At 42.2% G+C, this 22055-nt stretch overlaps 1 protein-coding gene across 2 annotated transcripts in view; it reads right to left on the bottom strand.

Moving 5' to 3' along the window:
* Window positions 1–22055, bottom strand: part of ITGAV (integrin subunit alpha V) — a 64972-nt gene that overhangs the window by 41414 nt on the left and 1503 nt on the right. The window contains exons 1-2 of one of the 2 annotated variants that reach the window (XM_087730535.1): window positions 9400–9620; window positions 4772–4899 (exon numbers count right to left, since the gene is read on the bottom strand). In XM_087730535.1, coding sequence (XP_087586661.1) covers window positions 4772–4899; window positions 9400–9551 — 280 coding nt within the window. In that variant the 5' untranslated portion in view covers window positions 9552–9620. Of the gene's footprint in view, window positions 1–4771; window positions 4900–9399; window positions 9621–22055 lie in introns of those variants that run through there. The other variant, XM_087730536.1, reaches the window with a different exon arrangement.

Here is a 22055-nt window from a genome sequence, read left to right as displayed (position 1 = left end):
TAACTCCAACTGGTTACACGGGTCTCTGAAGAATTTGTTTGTCAGAATGAAAATTCAGAGTGATCCTGCTCTCTAAAATTCCATGGCCAAATAACGGAGGTATTTATCTAGATGTCAAACAATTAGCTAAGTGTATCCACCCTGCTACCCCACGTATGCCAAACTGTAAAATACACAAATAAAAGCATAAAGATGACTTGTTGCTTTTCCTAAAAAGCACATTTGACCACCCCTCTGCTCACTGGTTTTGTTGTCTGGCTCAGCGAGCTTTTGATCCTCCTCTTGCACAGAAAAAACATCTTTAATTTCATACACAAAAAATGGACAACTATATAAAATAAACATAACTCGCAGAAAAAACTTTAACTTTTCAAGAATCTTTTCCCTGAGCAAGATTATGGAAATGCTTTCACTAATACTTGGTACTATCTACGCAAGCTTTGCTGTGCTAGTCCCTGAATGCTGCGGAAGGAGAAAAGGGGAGGGAGATTAGATGTGTCTTTAAAACAAATGGTTCTGGACCTTTGTCTCAAAACTGATCAGAAACAGAAAATGGACTGCTATATTAAGTGCGCTCCTTTTACAGTTTACCCACAAGAAATATGTTTTTCCTGGAAAAAGCTGCTAAGCAGTTGGCAGATGAAGCCAACTGTTAAGCTTTCTAAGAGAGGAACCACCTCTCCAGTCAGTCTTGTAGAAAGCGTCGTAGTAGGGATTGGCAAGCTCTAAGAGCAGTTTTTCCACCATTTGCTTTCCCAGATTCTTTCTTCATAAGATTCAGAACATTCCCCTATTGCTATGGATTAAAACAAAAAATAAACACAATTTTCAGTCGCAAAATCCTCTGGTGTGGAAAACGGATAAGAATGAAGACAAATATTTACCCACCTTGACCTATAACTTGTGGGTTTTGGTAATTTGAATGTGAAATATAAAACATCTTGCAAAGAAAAGGATTTACTAATATTGTTTACACTTAAAACAATTTTGAAGAATACACTATCTTGAGAATGAGCAAAAGCCAACCTGAAATGCATGCCTAATGATACTTGAAAGCCTTTTAAAAAAAAGTTACTCTAACTTTCTGGCCATATACACACAAGCACATGCAGCACAGCTATACGCACCCCTGAATTTGAGGGCATTTTCTACCACACACGTTTGTCATGCAATTTTCACATAGTCATAACTATGTTAAATCAAAGCCAACTGATGTCAATGCAGAAATCCTCAGAAGTCCCACAGAGAAGCATCTTTACATTTGGGAAGTGTTAATGTGTGATATAAACATTTTGCCTTCCAAAGCCACCATGTATACCAGAACGTCAAAAGCAATTAGTGTAACATGCACAGAAACACATGCATACAGACATATACACAGAATATTCTCTAGTGTATTTTCACATGAGTGTAACCATCGTGCTGGGAGATCTAGGACACGGGGAGATCCCCCCTTCCTCTTCACAAATATATTGCTGTTTTAAATGAGAATATATGCCGTGTAGGAACAGTGAAAGAACATTTTTTTTCAGTCAGCAGTTTAAAAGAATGTAATATACGCTTTAACGAGGGTTTTTTTATGTTACAGGCTGGTGGGGAGGGCATGAAAGGGAAGGAAATAAATGTATTTCCAGCATGAGAGCTATGCGAGTCCCACGAATGGACTCGTACTGCCCAGCTCCCCTCCTGAAAGAGCTGAATTGTCACACACAGGAAGGAAGAAACAAAGTAGTAAATTTGGTGCTACTGGAACTATCGGCTTAATTCCGTACCGCTTTCCTCCAGAGGAGCTGGGCTGAGGGTGAATGCAAGTAACAAGCAACGCTGGTATTTAAGGTACGGGCTTGAACAACTCCTCCGAAGATGAACATAAGGCAGCTAGTACCTTCTCTCTTGGGCTACGCAGTATCTGTTGCATTTCTCTCATGCACATGAACACGCTTCTGTGCTAATACAACATCAAAGCCAAAAGCAAGTGTTAGAAAATAAAACCCAATTCTGTGCAGCCACTGCTGTGCAGCTGAGCTCAGTGTGCCCTTTGTGCGGATGGGGAAGAGAAAAGGACCCGTAAAGCTGGAGGAAAACTTACCTAAAAACCAAGGAATGTTTAAAAAGAAAAAAATAATAATAATTGAGAGAGGAAAAAAACCCTTGCTTGCTGGACCTCTGTAAAACCCTACTCTCATATTTATTTGCAATACAACCACGAGACAAGCGGACAAACACAACCTCATACAGTCAGAACAAGACTCGCTCTTTCCTCCATTCCCTTGCTACATTCACAGCACAGAAACATGGCCTCTTCCTTGCTCTCAGGCACTGCGTGCAAGAGGCAGTGGCTTGACGTGGTCCGGGATCTGCCAGCTATGCTATTGGCACAGGGAAACAGGAAAAGGAACAGGGGCATGCCATCTAGTAATTATAATTTTGCAGCTCCACATATGAGTTTGGCATTGACAGGTAAACAGAGAAAAGGCACAAGTACAAATGCTCTCGCTATTTTCACAGGTCAGATTTCTCACTAGATGTAAACAATCAGAAAAGAACTCCGAAGAAACCCATCTAATTAATTATACAGAACCTGTGCTGCTTTTTCCATTAACAAAACAGCTAAATAATCTTGGGGGGGAATGAAAATCTGCCTTGCGTTGCAGGGCTAAGCAATACCGCCGGAGTTACAAATCGTATTACACAACTGTTGAAGTAGTGACGGATGAACCTCAATCCTTGCAGAGGTTGCATTTAGTCATCTACAAAAAGCAGCTTCGCATTAGCACCACAAGTCCGTGGGCAAATCTTCTGCTTCCCGTTTGCTGCGAAGGGAATCACAGGCCTTCCCTAACCCCTGTTACCTTATGAGGTAGGGGTAGGCAGAAGCGGGGGTTTACACTGTGTTGGCAGTAAGACACTGTCATCGTAACGTAGGGAATCAACCATTGTATTATGCACGAAGAAGACGACATTTTATTTTGTCTCAGTGCATTTATTATTTTATTACGCTGAAATACAATGCCCCTTTTCACCCAGACAATAATTGACAAATGCATTATTTCCCAATTCATTGCCACAAAGCTGGAATGAGTTAAAACGTGCCTGAAAGAAGTCCTCTTAAGCCATTATGACCTGCTGTTTTTACTGTTAAATTTCAAGCAATTAACATGCCCATTACTTAAAGGCAAATTATAAGCAAAACACTGTTTGACCAGCATATACCTTAAGCACAGACATGCAGAAAAGCAGCGTGGCCTCTGTATCTGTTTACGCTGCCTGGCACACGGAAAAGCCTATAGCAAATGTTTACAGCATAAACAGACAAATGCACTGCAATTCCCGTTGGAAGATGCACCTGGAACCTACGCATGTGGCTCATCTTTCCCTACCAGAAGTTTTTTGGCTATTATATTAGTGGTGATTATTAGTTAGGGACATCTAGATTCTTTCTTTAAAAACAAACAAAAAGCACATTTGTATTCTAGTAAACAATAAGCCCAAAATGAAAAAAAAAAAAAAAAATTAGAAGCAATTTCTGCTGTCTTACATAGATGCAGACAAAATGTCACTTTGCAGCTTACTAGGGATCTTAAATAATCAGGCAGAAACATTCCTGTAGAGTGAAGTAAAGAGACTGATGATGACTTGGGTTCTGTATGTACCATTATGTACTACTTTTTTTTTTTTTTTTTTTGCAAGAGAACTGGTAACATAATAGTTTTCAGAAAAATATATGGGGATTTCAGAAATCTGACCACCACCCACGTTTTGCGGTATACCTTGACAATGGAATTGCAAGAGCAGCTTCTCCGCTGTATCGTACGTGATCTACGAAGGCTGCATAAATCTAATAGCCTTTAGACTGCCAAGTCAAAATACCAGCAAAGGTAAGAACGAATTATAACCAACTAGACCTTTAAAAGCACAGGTGTTTCCTCTGCCCTACCACATGGGTCTTGCTAATCCACTCCCATGACATGGAAAGGTTTTTCCGCTGGCCTGAAACACGCTGTGGAAAACAGGATTCAACACTGAATGGCTGAAGCAGGAAAGCACATGCAGCGCGTGCTCATATGACCTGCCACAGCTTATGGAAATCACTATGTGTACCAGAGCATGAAGCCCGAGTGAAATGTTTAATGTCAGCATTGCTGCTGCTCAGCTTTAGTATGCTTCAGAAATGGGTAAGTAATGCCTCTGACCTGAGGCACCCTGAGTGCTGCTATCATAAATGTCACAAATACTATTAATACTATATTAATATATTAATATTATAGACAAATACTGAGGGGAAAAATAAAAAAAATACATTTTTTCCACAGTTTGAAGTTTATACTCCCAGTTTCAGATTAAACTTCTGCGTATTTCTGCCTATACCACCTTTGCTGATACTAGAAAGTATCTCTTCTCACGTGCCATGTTCTTAATAGGCAATAAACCCCTTGGGGTTTACTGGGAATTAGGCTGCTAAATGTTTTAGGACTGCTGGAAAGTACAGAGGAGAAATATATATAGGTCAAAACAAAAGAAGAATAATGTATGCTCACTCAGGCTTTCGGCACATACCAAGGACAAGAGAATTCTAAAAGAGAAAAGACAGAGGGAAAAAAAAAAAAAAAAAAAATCACAACAACAAGCCTTGACTAGTTGCCAGTCCAAAAAAGGCTGCGTTCACACAGACCGTCAAGAAACCCCACGTGAATCTGAATCCCTTCTGCGCTCTCACGCCAGGATTAGAGCGGAGGCAGCCCATCTCCCCCCATGGCGAACAACACGTTACCTGTGGAGTCAAATATAATCGGCTGGCAGTTTCTGTTTGAATTCCAGTTACACTTGAGCACCTGGCCTCCTTCTACGATGTTGTGCTGGGTAGTGTTTGCTTTTGGAGCTCCCACTAGAAGAAATATCCTGCAGCAAAAAGAAGAAATAAAACAAAGGTGTCAACACCTAAGGCACGGACGTAGTTACTATACGACATCTTAAGAGTTAATAAAGCAAAAGCCTTGCCCATTCAAATCTAAATCCGACTCGAACTACTTTGAGTTTCAGAGAAATTCACATTAGGTTTTAGGTCTTGGGTCCCTCTTTTCTGCAAGCAAAAGCAGGCAAAAAAATTACCAAAAAGAAGAGACAAAAGAAGAGAAAATTAAAGTATTCTGTTCTACTTAACATTATATTTAAAATGAGACAAACACATTGTATACTTTTTTTTTCCTTTCAAAAATATGTATGTATGCAGCGGAACATAACCATGCACTTCCATAATTTAAGGAAGTCATCGGCTGGCATAATTTTTGGTTAATTTTGTATGTAAGAGTAATTCAAGGAAGTCAGTCAAGAATGGAAACAATATAGAAACAAAACAGTAGTGCTTCTGAGCTCAGAAGGTACTAAGCAGTGAGTCAGCCTAGTATTAGCAAATGCTCTTTTAAAAGAAATCTCCAAGTGCCCAAGTGACTGTCAACCACAGGTTTGTACATTAATGAATCTTCACTGAAATTCATTACACAGTAATCATTTTCTTATTAACATCTGATGTGCTTTTATAAATCTCTGCTTATATGAACACATTAAGTGCACTCTGAGCAGGAACTGCTATGAAATTATGCCTCTGCAGGTGGTAAAATTCAGAAGTTGTGAAGCCAGAAACAGACCGAATAAAAAGCCAGACCAAACAAGGTTCTTGGCATCTTCCAACAAGGTTATTAACATCTTCCAGGAACTCCGACACCTCTGAGACACACTTGACTCATCAGCGCTTTCCTGAGAAAGTCAATTTGAAGTATAGACAAAGACATATAGAAGACGTAAAACTAAATGCTTCTTTTCATCAGAATCTTCTCTGTTGTTTCCATTTAGACTGTTTAAGAGAGAATATAGCTTGCAAGAGCAAATCTTATCATCCCATATCAGGCGTTATGGTAATTTAGTTTTGAAACTGGGTTAGCTGAACAAGGTGCAAGACTGGTTGGAGAGAACGTCTGCAGGCAGGCAGATCCAGACTTATCAAACTTGCTCTGGTTTTCAAGTCATCTTCCAGACTTCACTTTAGTACAGAGCTAACATCATCAAAGCTCAACTCATATGAAGACCAACATAAGCTACTAGTTTTCTACCCATGTGAATTTTCAGAACCCTAAAAATTTCCTGGTGTGGACCCTGATAGAAAACCCAAGCTAGTAGGCAATCCATTTGTTTTCCTTAGTTGCCATTCATAGACTCTCTAGATTCCAAGAACAAGAATTTGAAATGCTTTAATCAACTTAAAATGTTCTCTCTGGGCATAACAGAAATGCTTAAAAATAAACATCATAATGCCAAGTAAAGAAACACATTAATTATTATAATTACAATCTATTAAACAAGTGGTAGCTTGCTTCCCACTTTACTCTTGTATACCTAGCTATTGAGAAGCCCCCAAATTAAATACTTGTTTAAAAAAATAAATCATTCCCATTCTAAACATGTATTTTAAATCTTTCTTAAGATAATCTTTGTGATGAAGTTTATTAACAGGATTACCAATAAAGGAATCGTTATGGGACTCCACAAAGGTTTAGTCACCTCTTTTCCCACAGAAAAAAAAAAAAAAGCATTTTTATCATCATAGACCCCACGAGCAGATTTTGTCATTGGTCTTATGATAATATACAAATTACCTAAATACAAAGAAGTTTCTAGTCCACAGACTTTTGGAAAGGGGGAATAGAGGAAAAATCGTTATTTCCATGGGAATATACCAGCTATGCTTTGATACTGCCTATCTCCTACACGATGCAGCCATCTTTCCCAACACAATGCTACGGCCAAGACTGGGAGCGCATTGACATCCTTAGCAGTTCAACTTCGGCAGGCGCACTTCCAGGAGTAACCACTTGCCAGGGCTTTGCCATGGGCCAATGAAGGGAAACTGGTATTTCCATGTACTTGTATACTGGAAGACAGACTATCAAATGCAATTCTTTTAAAAACAGAGCGTGTATGAGAAACCTTTTTCAGTTTTTATAAAGTTGTGTTCAGTCACTTGGTGTTATAGTTACACCCTCTGTCAGGCACCACATAGCACCCTGATACAAGACTATCACTTTGATTCCTGGAATAGGTCTTTCATACCGGACTTCTAAATATGCTTTATTTTGGTATCTAGCAGGTCAAAATAGACTATGAAACAGCAGCTTGAGGGTTCAAGAACTAATTATACTCCTTTGTTGTCAGGCTAGTCAATCCAAATAGCTTTAGCTCAACTGAATTTACTTAATCTCTAGTGCTCATGTAAAGAACAGACGATAAACAAAAATTCACCAAAGCAACAACAAAGCTGTAGGAGCCAAGTGACACACGAGACTTAACAGAAACCACAAAACAAGGCTCATTTTACTAAAGACCTTTTGCTAGTCATACTGCACAACCGTTCAGTTTTCTACCTAACATTTAACTGCAGACATCGCTGAGCTCGCTGTTCGTCGCTACCTTTCCTTCCCCTCCAACGGCTTGAGGGAATCTGCAGGCATTCCAGACTGCATCATGTCTGTGCCGATCCTTCTTCAACAACGGAGAGGACGCGGGCCTACGTCTGGAGGACGCTGCATACCAGTATTTCTGGCTATTTCAGGAGGCAAAGAGATCAGTCTCCACAGGCATAAACTCAAAGTTCAGTACCAGTAAGAGCCTGTTTGTGTAGAAGTTGCACAGCTACTTGGTTTCAAGTATGAGCTTAAATTTAAGCTAAAGTGCAGTACTAGACTTCAGCCTAGCAGACACAGACTAACTTCCAGCCACAGCTAAAAACTGAGGAGACAATTCCCTTAAAAATCTGAAGGAGTCTTCCACGCTGTCTGAAAATCCCTAGTGTTCAAAGCTCAAAAAAAAAAAAAAAAAAGAAAAGAAAAGCCAAGACTGTTTTCTTTTACAGCCACGCACTCTGAGGTCAATAGTTATTCTAAAAATAATGGAAAGGCTCCAAATAGTGATTTCAACAAGAGCTGGGTCACACAATTCCTTATCGGAAAGCAAGAAAGAAAGTTTACTACATGCGTTTACCAGTCTCCCTGCAGCCACACACGCCGACTTAAAAATAAAGGGAGGGACACAAATAGAAGCTTTTTTCTTCTAGTACTAAGACTTACAGGATTAAGATAGCAGCGAAAGATGTTGCAACACACGCAAGTTAAGACAGGATGACTTCCAATATTTGTAGGCAATAAAGAAATGCAAACAAGGCTAGCTGAGGTACTGCAGAAAGACTTGCTCAATAGCTATAGTATTCGTTTATAAAGTTTTATGAGCTAAAGATCAAGAGAGAGAGAAAAATCTCCTCAGCATGACCAATGCCAGCAGCTTTTCCAGCCCTTTCTTAAGATGGGAAAGGAGGGGAAAAAGGTGGCAAAAGCTGGATCTTAACGTAGCCTGCACTTGAGAAATAGATGAATTCACTACGGCAACACGACTTTGAAAGTTAGTGACGCGACTATTCGAAAGGCTGAAACACACCAGCTAACCAGCTACTGCACATTGCCCAATTTTCGTTTAACATGAAACGAGAACACATTCAGGAAGCAGATGCGGGAGAACTTTTTCTTCTCTAGACTCCTCAGCAGCTTTGCAATACAGCACAACTCAAACCCGGCACTTCTGCAAAGAGCAGTTAAAAAAAAGAGAACGGCAAAACTTCTGAAATTTCATGGGGCAAAACCCCAGGTGCGAGACGTAATGAAGCGAAATACCATACCTTCATCTTTCTATACTGTCTTTATTATCACCGTTGTTCGCACAAACCGCAGACCGGTCGGGCTATGCAGCAAACCCAGCAGCGCAAAGCTTGTGCCGGGTCAGAGCCCAGCGACCGCACGAAACCAGGTTTTGCTTCCCGGTAAAAGGGTGTCGGCAGCCAGGGCCATCCCAGAGGGGGAGGAGGTGCCGCCGGGTTTGCGTGCCCGCGGGGGCTCGGCGGCCGCTGCAGGCGGGGGGCGCGGGGGTCCCGCTGCGGAGACCCGCCCGCCCTGCGGGCCCCGCTGCCGCCGGAGCCGCCAGCCCGGCCGGGGGCAGGCGCGGCTCGGCTCGGCTCGGCTCCATCCCGGCGCTCCCCATCCACCCGCCCGGGCCGAGCAAACGCCTCCCATCAATTAATCGCTTCTCTTCCCAGAGCCGCCCTGGCGTCAGCTCCCCCCCAGCCCGCGCTGCGAGCCAGCGGCAGCGGCTCGGCTGCTGACACGGCGCGCTTCTCCCGGCCCCCGCATCGCCCTCCTCATCCGGGCTGGCCGCGCTCTCGCCCCTCGCCGGGACAACGCCGCCCTCGGCCGGAGCGGAGCGAAGCGGAGCAAAGCAAGGAGCCGCCGGGACGGGCCCCCCGCCCCGGGGAGCGGCAGCTCCGGCAGACGCCGGCCGGCCGGGACGGGGCGGGGCACTTACGAGGACGGGTCGGGAGCGAAGAAGTCCACGGCGAAGCCGAAGTAGCTGCCCTCCGCGCCCGAGTAGACGGCCGGGTGCTCCACGTCCAGGTTGAAGGCGCTACCCGGGGCCAGCGCGCCGCCCAGCAGCACCAGCAGCCACAGCCGCGCCATGGCCTCGGCGGGGCGCGCACAGCTCTGCCGGGGAAGCGCCCGGCCCCGCGCTGCCCGGCCCGGCCCGGCGGCGGGAAGGGGGGGGGGGGGGGGGGCGGAGGGGCCGCGCGTTTCCCGCGGCGGGGCGAGGAGCGGAATCACTTCCTCCCGCCCTGCGCCCAGTTCCCTTCGCTCCTCGGGACAGGGGCGGCAGGAAGGAGAAGCGGCATCATGTGGTGCCGGAGGCGGGGCGGGCCCTGCTCCACGCCGGGCCGGGCCGGGCCGGGGCCGCCGCGCCGCTCCCCGCCCGCCTCCCCCTTCCGCCGGGCGCGGGCAGCCTCGGCTCGGCGCGGCCCGGCTCGGCCCACGCAAGCGCTGCCCGGCCCCGCGGGGGGAGCGCAGCTGCGCGGCCGGGGAGAGGCCCTCCCCGCTCCGGAGGGGCTGGGGCTTCTGGGCGATTAACTTCCAGCTGGGAGGGGGAAGTACTTGCCCCGCGATCTCCTCTCCATTACGGCACCCGAGCCTTAAAACAGTTTCTGCTGGACCCGAACCCTTGAAGAGGTCAGCTGCGACTGAGGAGCGATGGGAAGAAGAAGAAGGGGACATAGCCATACTTTGTCTTACAAAGTCTTGCTTGGTAAGACTTTCTCAGTAAAGCCTTACCCAGTCTTGGAGATAGTTTGTTTCAGGAAAGCTGTTCACACAAGCAAAGTGCCAGCGTGGAGGAAAAGAGCAACGATTTTCAAACTAACGTGATATTAACTGAAGTCACTGAAACCCGCGGGGCCACAGCAGAGCCCTGTGGCAGGGATGCCAAGCAGCGGGGGCAGGGCTGCGTGGAGCTGGGTCTGTAAAACCTCCTCTCCCCTCCTCCTCCTTCACCACTGCGCTGCCCATCTGGGGAAGAAGCATCTGGCATCCAGCTTAAACCTCTTCAGTCACGGTTTGCGGCCCTTACATCATCTGTCACGAAGAAGAAGAGTTCAGCACTCTCACCGTGGTAGCTCCGGCAGGTGCAGGCTGCTATCGAATCCTTTGTAGCCTTGCCCACATCAGCCTACAGCCGAGTTCAACATCTGCTCAGTATAGCAGCGTTTCAGGAAAAAGAAAACGTGCTGGGACACCTACAAAGGGGAATTAACTCAAAATAATTCAGAATATTAATTCGTAAAACCCAATACCGTTACCACATATTCAGTTTCACGCTATTGCCACCAAAAGTCTAAACTTTTAGCTTTGCTTTTCTCATGTGAGCATGATAAAAAGGAACAAATAATGATGTTTCAAGCCCTAAATACAAGTTAAAAATATTCCATACATATTTACCAAGGGCTAGATTCAGAGTTAAGGGAATCCTGAAAGAAAATAATATCTAAAATAAGCATCTGAAAACCCACAAAGATACACAAGAAAAAGCTTCGGAAAACACATCATGTTGTGGAGAGATTATGCTGAGGCCTCTTTAACAGAAGTGATGAATTCTGGCACAATAGCTGCTACAAGGAGCTGAAAATCTTACCGTAAAGGGCTTCTTTAATTTAAAGAACGGAAATTACATCAGTTAGAGCGCCATTCTAAAATACTGGTATAACTCCCGCCCCCCCAAAATTTTGAACTGGATATGGGAAGCACTGGTGAAATTTTGGACTTGGAATCTACAAGAGATCATTTTCCTTGGTTAAACTGACCGTAAGTGGGCTTTTGCAGGCTCAGTTGTAAGTAGTCAGGTGCAGCAGGTACAGCTAGCGAGATTTAGAGCAAGCAAAATTAGAAGCCACTTACTGAGGATGTTTTGAATGGCGAGCAATCATCATGGCAGAAAACAATTACAATAATCAGGAATACTGGTAGGTAACTCAATATAGTCAGAAGCATAATGTTTGTAAAAGAACTGCGAGTTAACGTAGTGGGGAGAGACGTGATTTAATAATCATTAAGTACTCCTGAAGTTTTGATGCAATTGGCTTGATTCAACGTAGACGAAGTAGTATATTAATACTTTGAACTAGGTGCACGTAACATTGTCTGTCTTTTCCTTTTAATGAATTACTCCTTCAAAGAACCCAAGGACCTTTCAAAAAAAAAAAAAAAAAAAAAAAAGTGCTTTCATCACCAGCTGATGAATCACATCTCAGAATTAGTATCAGTTTCCTGTTTTCCCTTGGAGTGCAAATTTACAGTCGCTGTTTTGTTTGGTCTGGGTTGGGTTGGTTTCTTTTTTTTTTTTTTTAAACACTGTCCAATCAGCCTGCATTCACTGATACCATAATATTTAGGCTTACAAGAAAAAAAAAAAATGTGTAATGTATAAAGGATTCCAAGGGGAACAAGTGAACGTTGCTATTGGGTGATCATCTCGATTTCTCACTAAACGAATAGAAAAAAGTCGCTTGAAATTAAAAACTTCAATATTGCTCTATCTTAATACAGTCAGATTTTATGTTAACATGCAAGGTAAATTAAGTAGTCTTGAAGCCAACAGAAAATACAATAGACTAAGAGAAAGAGGCTGAGTAACGGTGATCTTTTAAAAGCTGGATGTAAAATACATAAGGTGTGTTGTACACCGTGGATTCTTGACAAGCCTACTGCTACTTGCCTACTGTTAAAATTTTTTTTTACAAGTTCATTTGGAAAAATTACCAATACGAGGAAAAAAAAAAAAAAAAAACAAGGACAGAAAGTGAGAGAGGATTTCACAATGAATTGTTTTCATTGAAAAGGGGTTGAGAGTTAAGAGTTTTCCATTTTAAAAATGCTTTAGGTCTAGGAATACATGCATAGCCTCGATACTTGCACAACCCTGCGGCACTGGGGCTCCACTGTAAGCAGTAAATAATACATATTTTTCATATTTATACTTCCAAAAAAGTATATTTTACAAGTTGTTTTTTCAGCAATCTCACTGTCTACAAAGGAAGACCCCCCCAAACATTTCCATTTATTCTTTGTGACAGCTTCCCTGTCTGCAGTAAAGCATATCACAGCTTGACAAACAGCAGTACACAGAAGATAATTGTTTTGTTCAAGTAAATCCATGGCCGAGCCAGAAAGAAGAACCAGGTCATCCTCCGTTCCAGTCACTTGGTCTTGCCACCAAGTGATAATAATAAATCCTTAAGGAAGCCAACTCAAAAATTCTTGTTCTATCAAGACCAGGAGGAGCGTTCCTATACCTAGACTTGATACTTGTTGCTAATTTTCCTAACTTTGCTGCCTCTTCATAGGTTAAAAAAAAAAAAATCAAATCATTAATAAGATTAACGTTTATTGTCATTTGCTGACTACTCTCACGGCTGTTACACCACAGACCTGGTCAAAGCAAAACTGCAGATGGGTTAAGAAGTTCCAAAATTCTGGCAAATAGATAGGGCAATAAACTACAGAAAGCAAGCGTTTCATGTGTACTTTGATCAGTAAGTCAGAAGCTTAGGGAAAAGGAGGAGGTATTTTCTCTCCTTGATAGTGTAACTTCACAACATTACACCAGCAGTGAAGGATAAGTTATTTTTAAGATATTGGAATTGCTTTACCCAATGATAAATTTTAGTTTCCTACGAATGGGCTGTGCTTGTTGTCAGCGCCTTGCGAAGACAGGCCAGAGGCGTAACGGAGACTTTACACGGAGTCAGGGGTTACTCATCCTCAGGGAAATCTTTTTTCAAGCTATTTCCTCTCTTCAAGGAGAGAATTGCTTTTTCAGCAGCCCTTTCACGCCTTATCTGCCTTCTCCCACCGTTTGGGCCGGGAGAGGTAAGGCCGCCCGCTGTTGGCCTGGCTCAGCACGGCGCGCCCTGCCCCGCTCCCACCGCCTTTCGTCACCGGCGGCCCGCGGAAGCGGTGGCGTCACTGCTGCCGCGCCTTCGTCCGGCACAGCATCACTCCGGCGGCCCCGCGGCACGGCCGCCTCTCCTGCGTCGTGTCAGGGACACACACACGCGCGCGCGCGCAGACACGCACAGACAGACAGACACACGCACAGACACGCACCCCACCCCACCCCCCCCCCAGCCTCGACATGGGAAACAACGGCGTGTAGAGGCTTGGGGTTACACTTCGAAACAAAGCCAAGCTTCCTGTAAATGAAGAAAAGCATTTTGCAGAAGAGGCCGAGGGACTGGTTGCATTGCTTGCATTGAGCTACTGTGTCTGACAGAATCACGGACAGAGGAATGAAAGCCTAAACCAGACTTTGCCGTTAATTTAAAGCAGGAAACGCCCTTTCAGTGAAGATGGCAATTTTTCTTTACTAGCTTGTTTCGTTCTCAGCATGAACAACAAGCAGATAACAGCTACTGAGATCGTATTACAGAAAGTAAATGAATTATATGTTCCTATATTTACTCTCCTGTTATCTCTAGTTTTCAATTAACAGGCTACTAAGACACTCAGTAGTGAAAATTAACCACTAAGAAATGGGCAGGTGAACTGGGATTCCTTTTAACAAGACACCAACATTTTTATCTGTATTTATAATTGAATAAAATTGGTTTTGAATTCTTGGGAGTCTAAAGAACTGCTTTCCATTATTCAGTAGATCAAACGGATTTCCTGTTACACGTTGTTAGTCTTGTTAGTTTTTCCTCATACAGCCAGTTATTAACAGAGCTGAATAAAACTTTGCAAGATCTAAAGCGCTTTTGGCGGACAGGTAGTCATTTTTTTGCTACTCCCGAGTCTCCAGCCTGTAACACGGATAGAGTATTTCAGAATAGAGTATTTCAGAATTCCTTTGCAATTATGTCTCCTCCTCGTGACATTACACTCATCAGCAAGAAATGGACAGAGTCCTATAATTTGGTAGAAATTGCAAATGTGCAAGCCACTGTGGTCTTACTTAAAAGGCTCAGCAAGATGTCCTGTATGTAAGCGATAAGCTTCAGCCTCTTAGCGGATCCACTGCTTTACAGTTATCAGTAGTATTAACGTCTGGAGCAAAGAAAGGATTACCACTGATTTGTTCACCGATACTACCATTAGTCTCCCAGAAAAGCCTCTGTCAACACAAGAGTTTTACTACATATTTTGCTCTCGTGCCATCCAGACACTTGGACCTGTAAAGCAGCTTAGCTGCCCGGGACAGATCTTCTAAGAAATAACTCAGTTTCTAAGAAGGCGGTAGAAATCAAGCCTAACTTGACCAAAAAGATGGACTTTACATATTATTTTGTTTTGGTCAGTTAATGCCTTTTGTTTCTATTTTGTTTAATGTTCATTTTCTTGAAAAACAAAACAACCCATTAAATCTGAAGACTATGGAAGCACTACTAGGTGAGAAGCACAAGGAAACCACTAGAGCCACGTTGTAAGTGTGATCTGCCTTACTGCTCCTACAAGCAATCCACCGTATCAGCAAGATCTCATTCCGTTGTTACGCAAAAGCTGTCCGTAGCCGCTGGCTATAGGGCAATAGGGGTTTTTTTAGGACAATGAGGGTATGACTATGTTTTTAAAATCAGCTTCTAGCTGGTGAACAACTCTCAGCATAGAGCTCAGCGTTTTCCCGTTCAAAAGGAAGTGAGTCGTACCAGGATTTTCTTCTGATTTGTTCAGTACTGATAGCTGTATTACTTCAGTATTAGTCAATGTCTTTCCACCATCCCCTTATGTTTTATGGAATACTAGTTACTCACTAGGCCTTTTTTTACATCAGGTTTTCATAGCATCAAATTCAGGGACAGCTCTACTTGATTTACAAAAGGATTCATATTTCTTCTGTCTGACAAAATTAGTCATCATAAAATCATGCGTGTCTCAGTTTTTGCCTCACAGAGCACTTCTGCAGATCTAACAAGCAAACGTATCCTGATGTCACTCAGTAGCACCCCCAAAGGCTTAAATATTTTTAAAAGGTATTTTTAAACAGTATTTTTACGCTAGAGAAAAGGACCGACAGGAAATAAGTTAATAAAGGGGAAACGGATCAGGAAAAAAACCCAACCTCTAATATTCTCTACACAATCTCAAAAATGTTTTCATAATATCCATGCATATATGAGACGTAATAGACAAAAAGTTAAACACCACCCTATTCCGTTAAGGGGTGGGGTGTGGGAACACAGCAGCCCAGAGGGGAAAGCCTGGGACATCTCCACACCTACCTCCAGACCCAGCGTGGCAACCTCGGCTAACCATGGAGAAGGAGCTTTCAGGAGACAGGCAGGGAGAGATGGGGGTCTTGTGTCTTCTGGTGGGAAGGGTCTCGGCAGAGCTTTCTGGAAGGGGATGGGGAGAATTTGCTAATCTAGAGAGTGTAATGAAGCTGGCTTTCTGCTTCTAGAGTAGGAAAGGAAAACAGATGAGAGGAGACATGGAAATCACAGGCTGTCTTTGCTCTTCCATCTCGCATGGAATACGTGTTTTGTGTACAGAAGGTGTTCCCGTAGCTTTGCTTCTCCTACCCTACTGCAACAGCTCCATAGATGCTACGCTATGTCAGCCCACGAGATGGAAAAGCTCCAGCTCCCTATGCTAGTTACTGCTCTAGTGGCAGCTCCTTTATAGGCTGATTCTGGCTTCAGATTAGACCTGTGCTTCTTCCTAAGCCACCCTTCGGTGTTTATCCTGCAGAGCTAGTAAATACGCAGCAGGCACAATTAATACGCGAGTGCTAATATTATGGTTGAATAAATCATCCCTGCTATCTCTTCATTGCTTTCTGCTCCACCTTTTTCTTCCTTTCCAGAGAAGGTAAATTGCTCCCTGTATGCCATGAATTTAACTCTACCTTTTTACATTCAGAAAAGATCCTCTAGAACACACTGCTTTTGTACAGCTCCCCAAAAGCGAGGAAGAAGCCGTTGTTTGTCCGTCATCTTATTCTTAGTCACATCTAAATTTCTTTCCTAACAACCTTTCCCTTCTTTTGCCTGTCACTGTTGTCATACAATTTTAAGTATCATCCTTTCTGACGAGTCCATCAGGCATAGCAAATGTATACAGAGCACATTACTAGAAAACACACGGAGTTTTTATTTAGAAAGTGGAAGTGTCTATGCCTGGCAGAAATACTTATGAAACAGTCTTCTACTAGGTGCAAAGAGAAACAGAACACTTCCCTGCAACCGGATCTATAGGCACAGAAGACAAGGGTCACTTTCTTGTAGATTTCCATTTATGGAGAATTTCCAGAAGATGAGGCATTTCCTAGTTTTCTTGCATTCTTGCCTGCGTCTGGTAATACAGAAATACTGGAGATGGCTGCTTCCTGTTACAGAGATACCGCCATTCCTGGCGTTAGTGCAAATAATCTATTTAGTAAAAGCGTGACAGTTTATGTACAACTTTATTCCCTGTTTTTCGACAATTTTTCACTGATTTTTTCAATGATTTTTTCATCATGCATTTTCAAAGTAATCTAATAAAGCTCAGAGAACGGTTGTCTTTGCTTTTTAATGTACTATTCCAGAAACATAATGCCACATCTTACCTTGAAGCATCTGTCCTCTAGTGCTCCTGTATTACAGCACCACTTCTACGTTCTCGCTAAAGGATTTGGAACAAAACCAAGTTTATAACTTACGAAGAATTCCCTGGTTAGCAACATGAAAAAAGATTCTTCAGACTTCTCTATGCTTAGTAATGAGTTCAGACTTTAAACATGTTGAAGAACTATACAGCAAAATAACAACAGCATACAGAGCAAGTAGGATTGAAAGGCAATGGGGTAGAGCCAAGCTCCTTTCTATCTGATCGGGAAAGGGATATCATGGTGTGTCAATACTTCAGAAATCCTCTAACAAACTAAACCTGTTACTCTGAACGTTCTTTTACACTCCAATACCAAAGCACTAAAAGATTGCAGTAAGACAAACTGACATGAAAAAAGCTATTTCCCTCCCCCTCTCTCTCAAAAAGCGTTTCACATGTTTGAGCCTGGGCATCCCGGGCCTTGATAAAGGAGCTCAGCCATCAGCTCTAGCCTCTTGACTTCAGAAGACATATTACCATCTTACAGAATGCCCCAAAGTTCAAAATTCCTCCCTCTTCCCCATCCAAAAATCCCCTTTCTCCCAAAACAAACTAGGAACCCAAACTCACCCTCACACTGAAAGCCATTAGATTTGGATCCTCTACATCCAAGGAATACTGTCCTGTCTGGCATTAAACCAAAACATGCCGTTATCTACAAAGTGTTATACTGGTGACTACATCTTGGCTGGGTTAAAGAATAAATATTTGAGTCAAGGAATAAAGCTAAAGAAAATGGATCAATACAGAATCAGGTCTCTAACCATTCTAACAGGGGGTTTGCCCGGGGGGGCGTTCGGTGTGGGTTGGTTTTGGTTTTGAAGTTGTTATTGTTTGCTTTTAAGACATTAGCCTGCAATTGCCAGGAGGTTGTTCCAATAGACTCCCAGTTGGGTGCTGCTGGTGAAAGAACTTTTTTTGCATCTATGAGAAAGAAGCCTGCCAGTTAGTGCTGACAACAGTTAGTGATAGAAATTGCAGACACTTCTGTGCTTTGAATAAAGACCACATTTAAAAGCTTTTTCCTTTTTGCTATCTTGGGGGGGAAGAGTCCTCTTTCCACTTCGTCCTGCCTCCCCATACATACAAAGAATGACCAATTATTTATGTATAGCAAGTATTCTGCAGACTCTTAACTTTATATTTCTGTGTGAAAGACACTGTGTGGGACACAAAATCCAGAACCGCTATTTATAAAATACAAACTTTTTGTATTGACAAGAAAAAGACTGAAAAGCCTGTGGTATAAGGCGGACACTACTGACACAACATGCAGTTCTGACACGTACTAGCTTCTTACTCAAGGAAAAAGTTCACATAGGTGAGACGACAGCAGTTAAACTCCTTTTGATCCCCTATAGCTTATCGCCTCTTATCATTTTTACTCTGGTCTCACAGACATTTAAAGAGATAAGATCTTTGCTATGTGCTTTCTGACCAGCTTTCCTAATCCTCCTTCTCTCCATTTTATAAACAAAACCCTGGAGTGCTCAGAGCCACATTAGGAGAGCACGCTACCGGGCAATACTGTGCTTTGCTCCGTGCCTGTGGAGGGAGCCCAAAGAGAGAACGCAGCCAGCTGGCTTACACAATTACTAAGCTAGTCGACATGGATTAGAGAGGTCAGTCAGAAAAGCCTCCCTTATGTAGTGTTTATACTTGGAAGAGAGAGAAGGCAACAAAAGAAAGTGATGAAGAGAGAAGATTAAAGGTTTCTTGACTAGAAACTTTGCTGCTATCTGATTTTAAGGAGGCATTACATTGCAGCTGTAGAATTTTTAAAGCGGAGGTCAATTCATCTAAGTAGTCTACTGTTCCCAAACCACAACTAAACTACTTGACGTGTCAGATGTTACTAAGATCGGTAGAAAACACTGATTGAGAGTTTGCAATGGATTCGTATTATTGCATAGAGACCAAACTACCATAACATCTTCGATCCAGTCTTTACATGCAGCGGTCAGAGCACAAGACTGACAGCCTCAGTGTCAGAACGTAAACCAAGGAATAAAACAGAAAGGAGATGAAACATGAACAGGACAAAAGGTCTCCTAGAATGGCAAGCCTGTTAAAATTTACTAGAGGCCCGAGAAATGTAAGGTTTTAGCTGATTTTCTGCAACTACAAAAGATGCACTACATCCATATGATATGCTGACAAGACAGTTTCATTCCAACGCGGGTCCAAGGATGCAGCATCCGTAGAACACATTTCCCTAATGGCTGACTGTACAAAGAATATCGTTTCGTCTTGTGAACCTTCTATAATAATTTGCTCCTCTCTTCCCTTCAGGAATGCTACTACTTCTTTCCATGCATTTTATATAGCAGTTTAGGTGGGTTTTTTTCCAAGGAAAACTGTGATGCTTTCTTTTCCATTATATCTTGCTTTAATTTAGGAGTCCATCTCATTTTTTTTTAATTCTGATTGGATGGTCTTTGGGAACATCTCTAGTTTTAAGCCAGCCTTGCTCAAATTTATGTCCAGATGTATTACACTCTCTAACAATTTTTCAATCACAAATGTAAAATAAAGAGGTTACCTCACTCTCTCACTAAACACAAATGGAGATGCTGCTATTTTATGATCGAAAGAACTGATTATTTTTGCCATTCATTTCAATAAAGTGCTATGAAGGAGCCTAGTGTGGCCACATATTAGGGCTATAACATCATAAATGAATAAAACATCTTGGCCTTATTGCTAATACCAGCAACAGCCGCTCTCTGTAAAAAGACAGAGCATCTATTGAAACGAAAGAACTAAAAGTGACAGACTAAGCCAAGGTCACTTCTAAGCCTCTAATACTAGCATGAGGGAAAAAGAGAAGGGTGATTTGCAGATATCACTGTAAAAGCACTTAATGTGATCACAGCTACATAAAATACACCCGGTACATAACCCGGAACAACGACTATGTGCTTTGTTAAAGATTTTGCGGATTAAGGCCGATTCGTAGCAAATAATCAAGCACCTTAAGAGACAAGTTTCTAATTTTGTAAAAAGTGTTTCTAGCACTGAAACACATCAGGCGACTGTGTTCTTCACAACTGAAATACATCAACTCCTTTTTTTATATCCACTTGCTGTACCTGGCACCATCAAAGCAAAGGAAGGCATAGGATATCATTTCCTCTAAGACTTTTTCCCTAGAGATCTAATAATACAAGCTAGTAAGAGTCATGTTCAAAACAAGATGCAGCAGAGCTGTGGAACTGTTGGGTTTCCAAAAGATGCTAAAAATTTTTAAGGATTCAAGGGAGAAACAGGGAACGTACTTACTTGGAAGATAAAACCATCATGGGCTACATCTAGTACAGAAAATCTTCTAGATTAAAAAAATAGTTGGAAGCTATGTACGACAGGCCCTCCTGAGAAATACATGGGCTTCTCCTTTTCTTACCTCTTTCTTCCTCATGTGCCTGGCTGTTGGAGTGTGATAAACAGTCTCTTGGTCTCATGCAGTGCAGCTGCTGGTTTTTGTTTGGTTTTTTTTTGGGGAGGGGATGGTGGTTTGGTTTTTGGGGGTTTTTTTTGTTTGCTTTTGGTTTTTTTTCCTTGCAGTTCCTCTGGCCTTCCCAGATCTCATCTTTCCAATTCTCTTCCTATTCTTATTGATGTTATTCAGGGGGTATTTCTCCTGAGATGCTTCAGGTGAATATATATCAGAAACGTTTGCATGTGAGAACAGTCTCATTCTCTCAACTCAGGGCTGTAATAATTTCACTGTGAGGGAAACAAAGATCTAACTTTGTAAGATTTTTAGTTTAGTCACTTAATCACACTACAGTTTCATTAAGTTATTCAAATAAAATATTCATAAAAGTATACTAATTGTATGTGTAAGTTCTTTCTGTACAATCTATTTGCTAAATAAACATAATCTATTATGACAATACTGAATTGCCAAGAAAAGTACCACTGCTTCTTCCGAAGTTTATCAATAGTAAAACCTCCCCTTGATAAAAAGCAGTTGGGAAGCGTTGTCCATTAAGAAATGGCAATATTTCCGTTACAAACAACTAATAGATAGTGTAATATTTAAGGTCAGTCTTTAAATTTATTTTTTCCTCCAATTTTTTTCCAGGCCTTTATCAAGTGTTCATTATAAAACAAGTAGGGAGCTCTGAGTAACAAAGCAGTTGCAAGCATAAAATTCAATCACACGGGTCTCAAAAAAAAAAAAAAAATCCTATGAGAATTTAAGGCTCACCAGTTCAAGCAGTTTTTGTGTGTGATGGAAATGGGATTTTAACATACAATCAACATTTAAAGCAAACAAATAATCTGCTTCCACAATAGCAATCACCAGAAAGAAAAGGCGTGGGTTTTCTGCAGCATTTTTTAAATTGGTTTTGTCCACACAGGTGTCCAGTAACAAAGGTGCTGTGAAGGCCAACTGCTACACTAGCATATTTCCTCAAGAAATGTTAAAGCCATAGCTACACTACACTTCTCACATAGTCCTCATTTAAGTTATGAGAAAAACAAGATGACACAAACAGTGGTGCAGGCTGCAAGGGATAGGAATAAAGTTTATTGCAGGGGTGTTTCTTCCCTGGCTTATGATCCTTTACAGCCTGACCTTGACCCAGTAATTGTCTTGGACCGAGCCTTCCTTCTCCTGCAGAAGTGAAATACTCTATTTTTGACCCATACAAACTGGACAGTCATTGAAGTGAAGATACTGCTATTTTAGGATTCAGATTGTATCTCATTTTTCCTTAAGTGACTCACTCACTTTACATGAGATTAATTTTTGGAAAGTTGCATCAATAGGAACCACTCAGTGGTAAGGTCACACGCAGCTGGACTCCATTCTATCAGTGCTCATTTCCAAAATATTAATAATTAATCTACTTTAAGTAACGCCTTTGCATTCATTTTTAATTGCGCATTTATTGACTGAAACAGCCTGTCACTGCAAATTTAGGCTTCATTAACTGACAAGATTAGGAACTTTTAACAGGTTATATTCAAGCCTATCTTCAAGCAGAAGGAACATGTAGCAGCATGTTGCTGCTAATCCCTAAAAGTATGCCTGAATGCTACACT

Source organism: Nipponia nippon, unplaced genomic scaffold (assembly GCF_047370975.1).
Source record: "Nipponia nippon isolate SJK-2023a ecotype South Korea unplaced genomic scaffold, ASM4737097v1 scaffold_5, whole genome shotgun sequence".
NCBI classification, from domain to species: Eukaryota; Metazoa; Chordata; class Aves; order Pelecaniformes; family Threskiornithidae; genus Nipponia; species Nipponia nippon.
The sequence above is the reverse complement of the archived record's forward strand: the minus strand, read 5'-3'. Positions and strand labels throughout refer to the sequence as shown.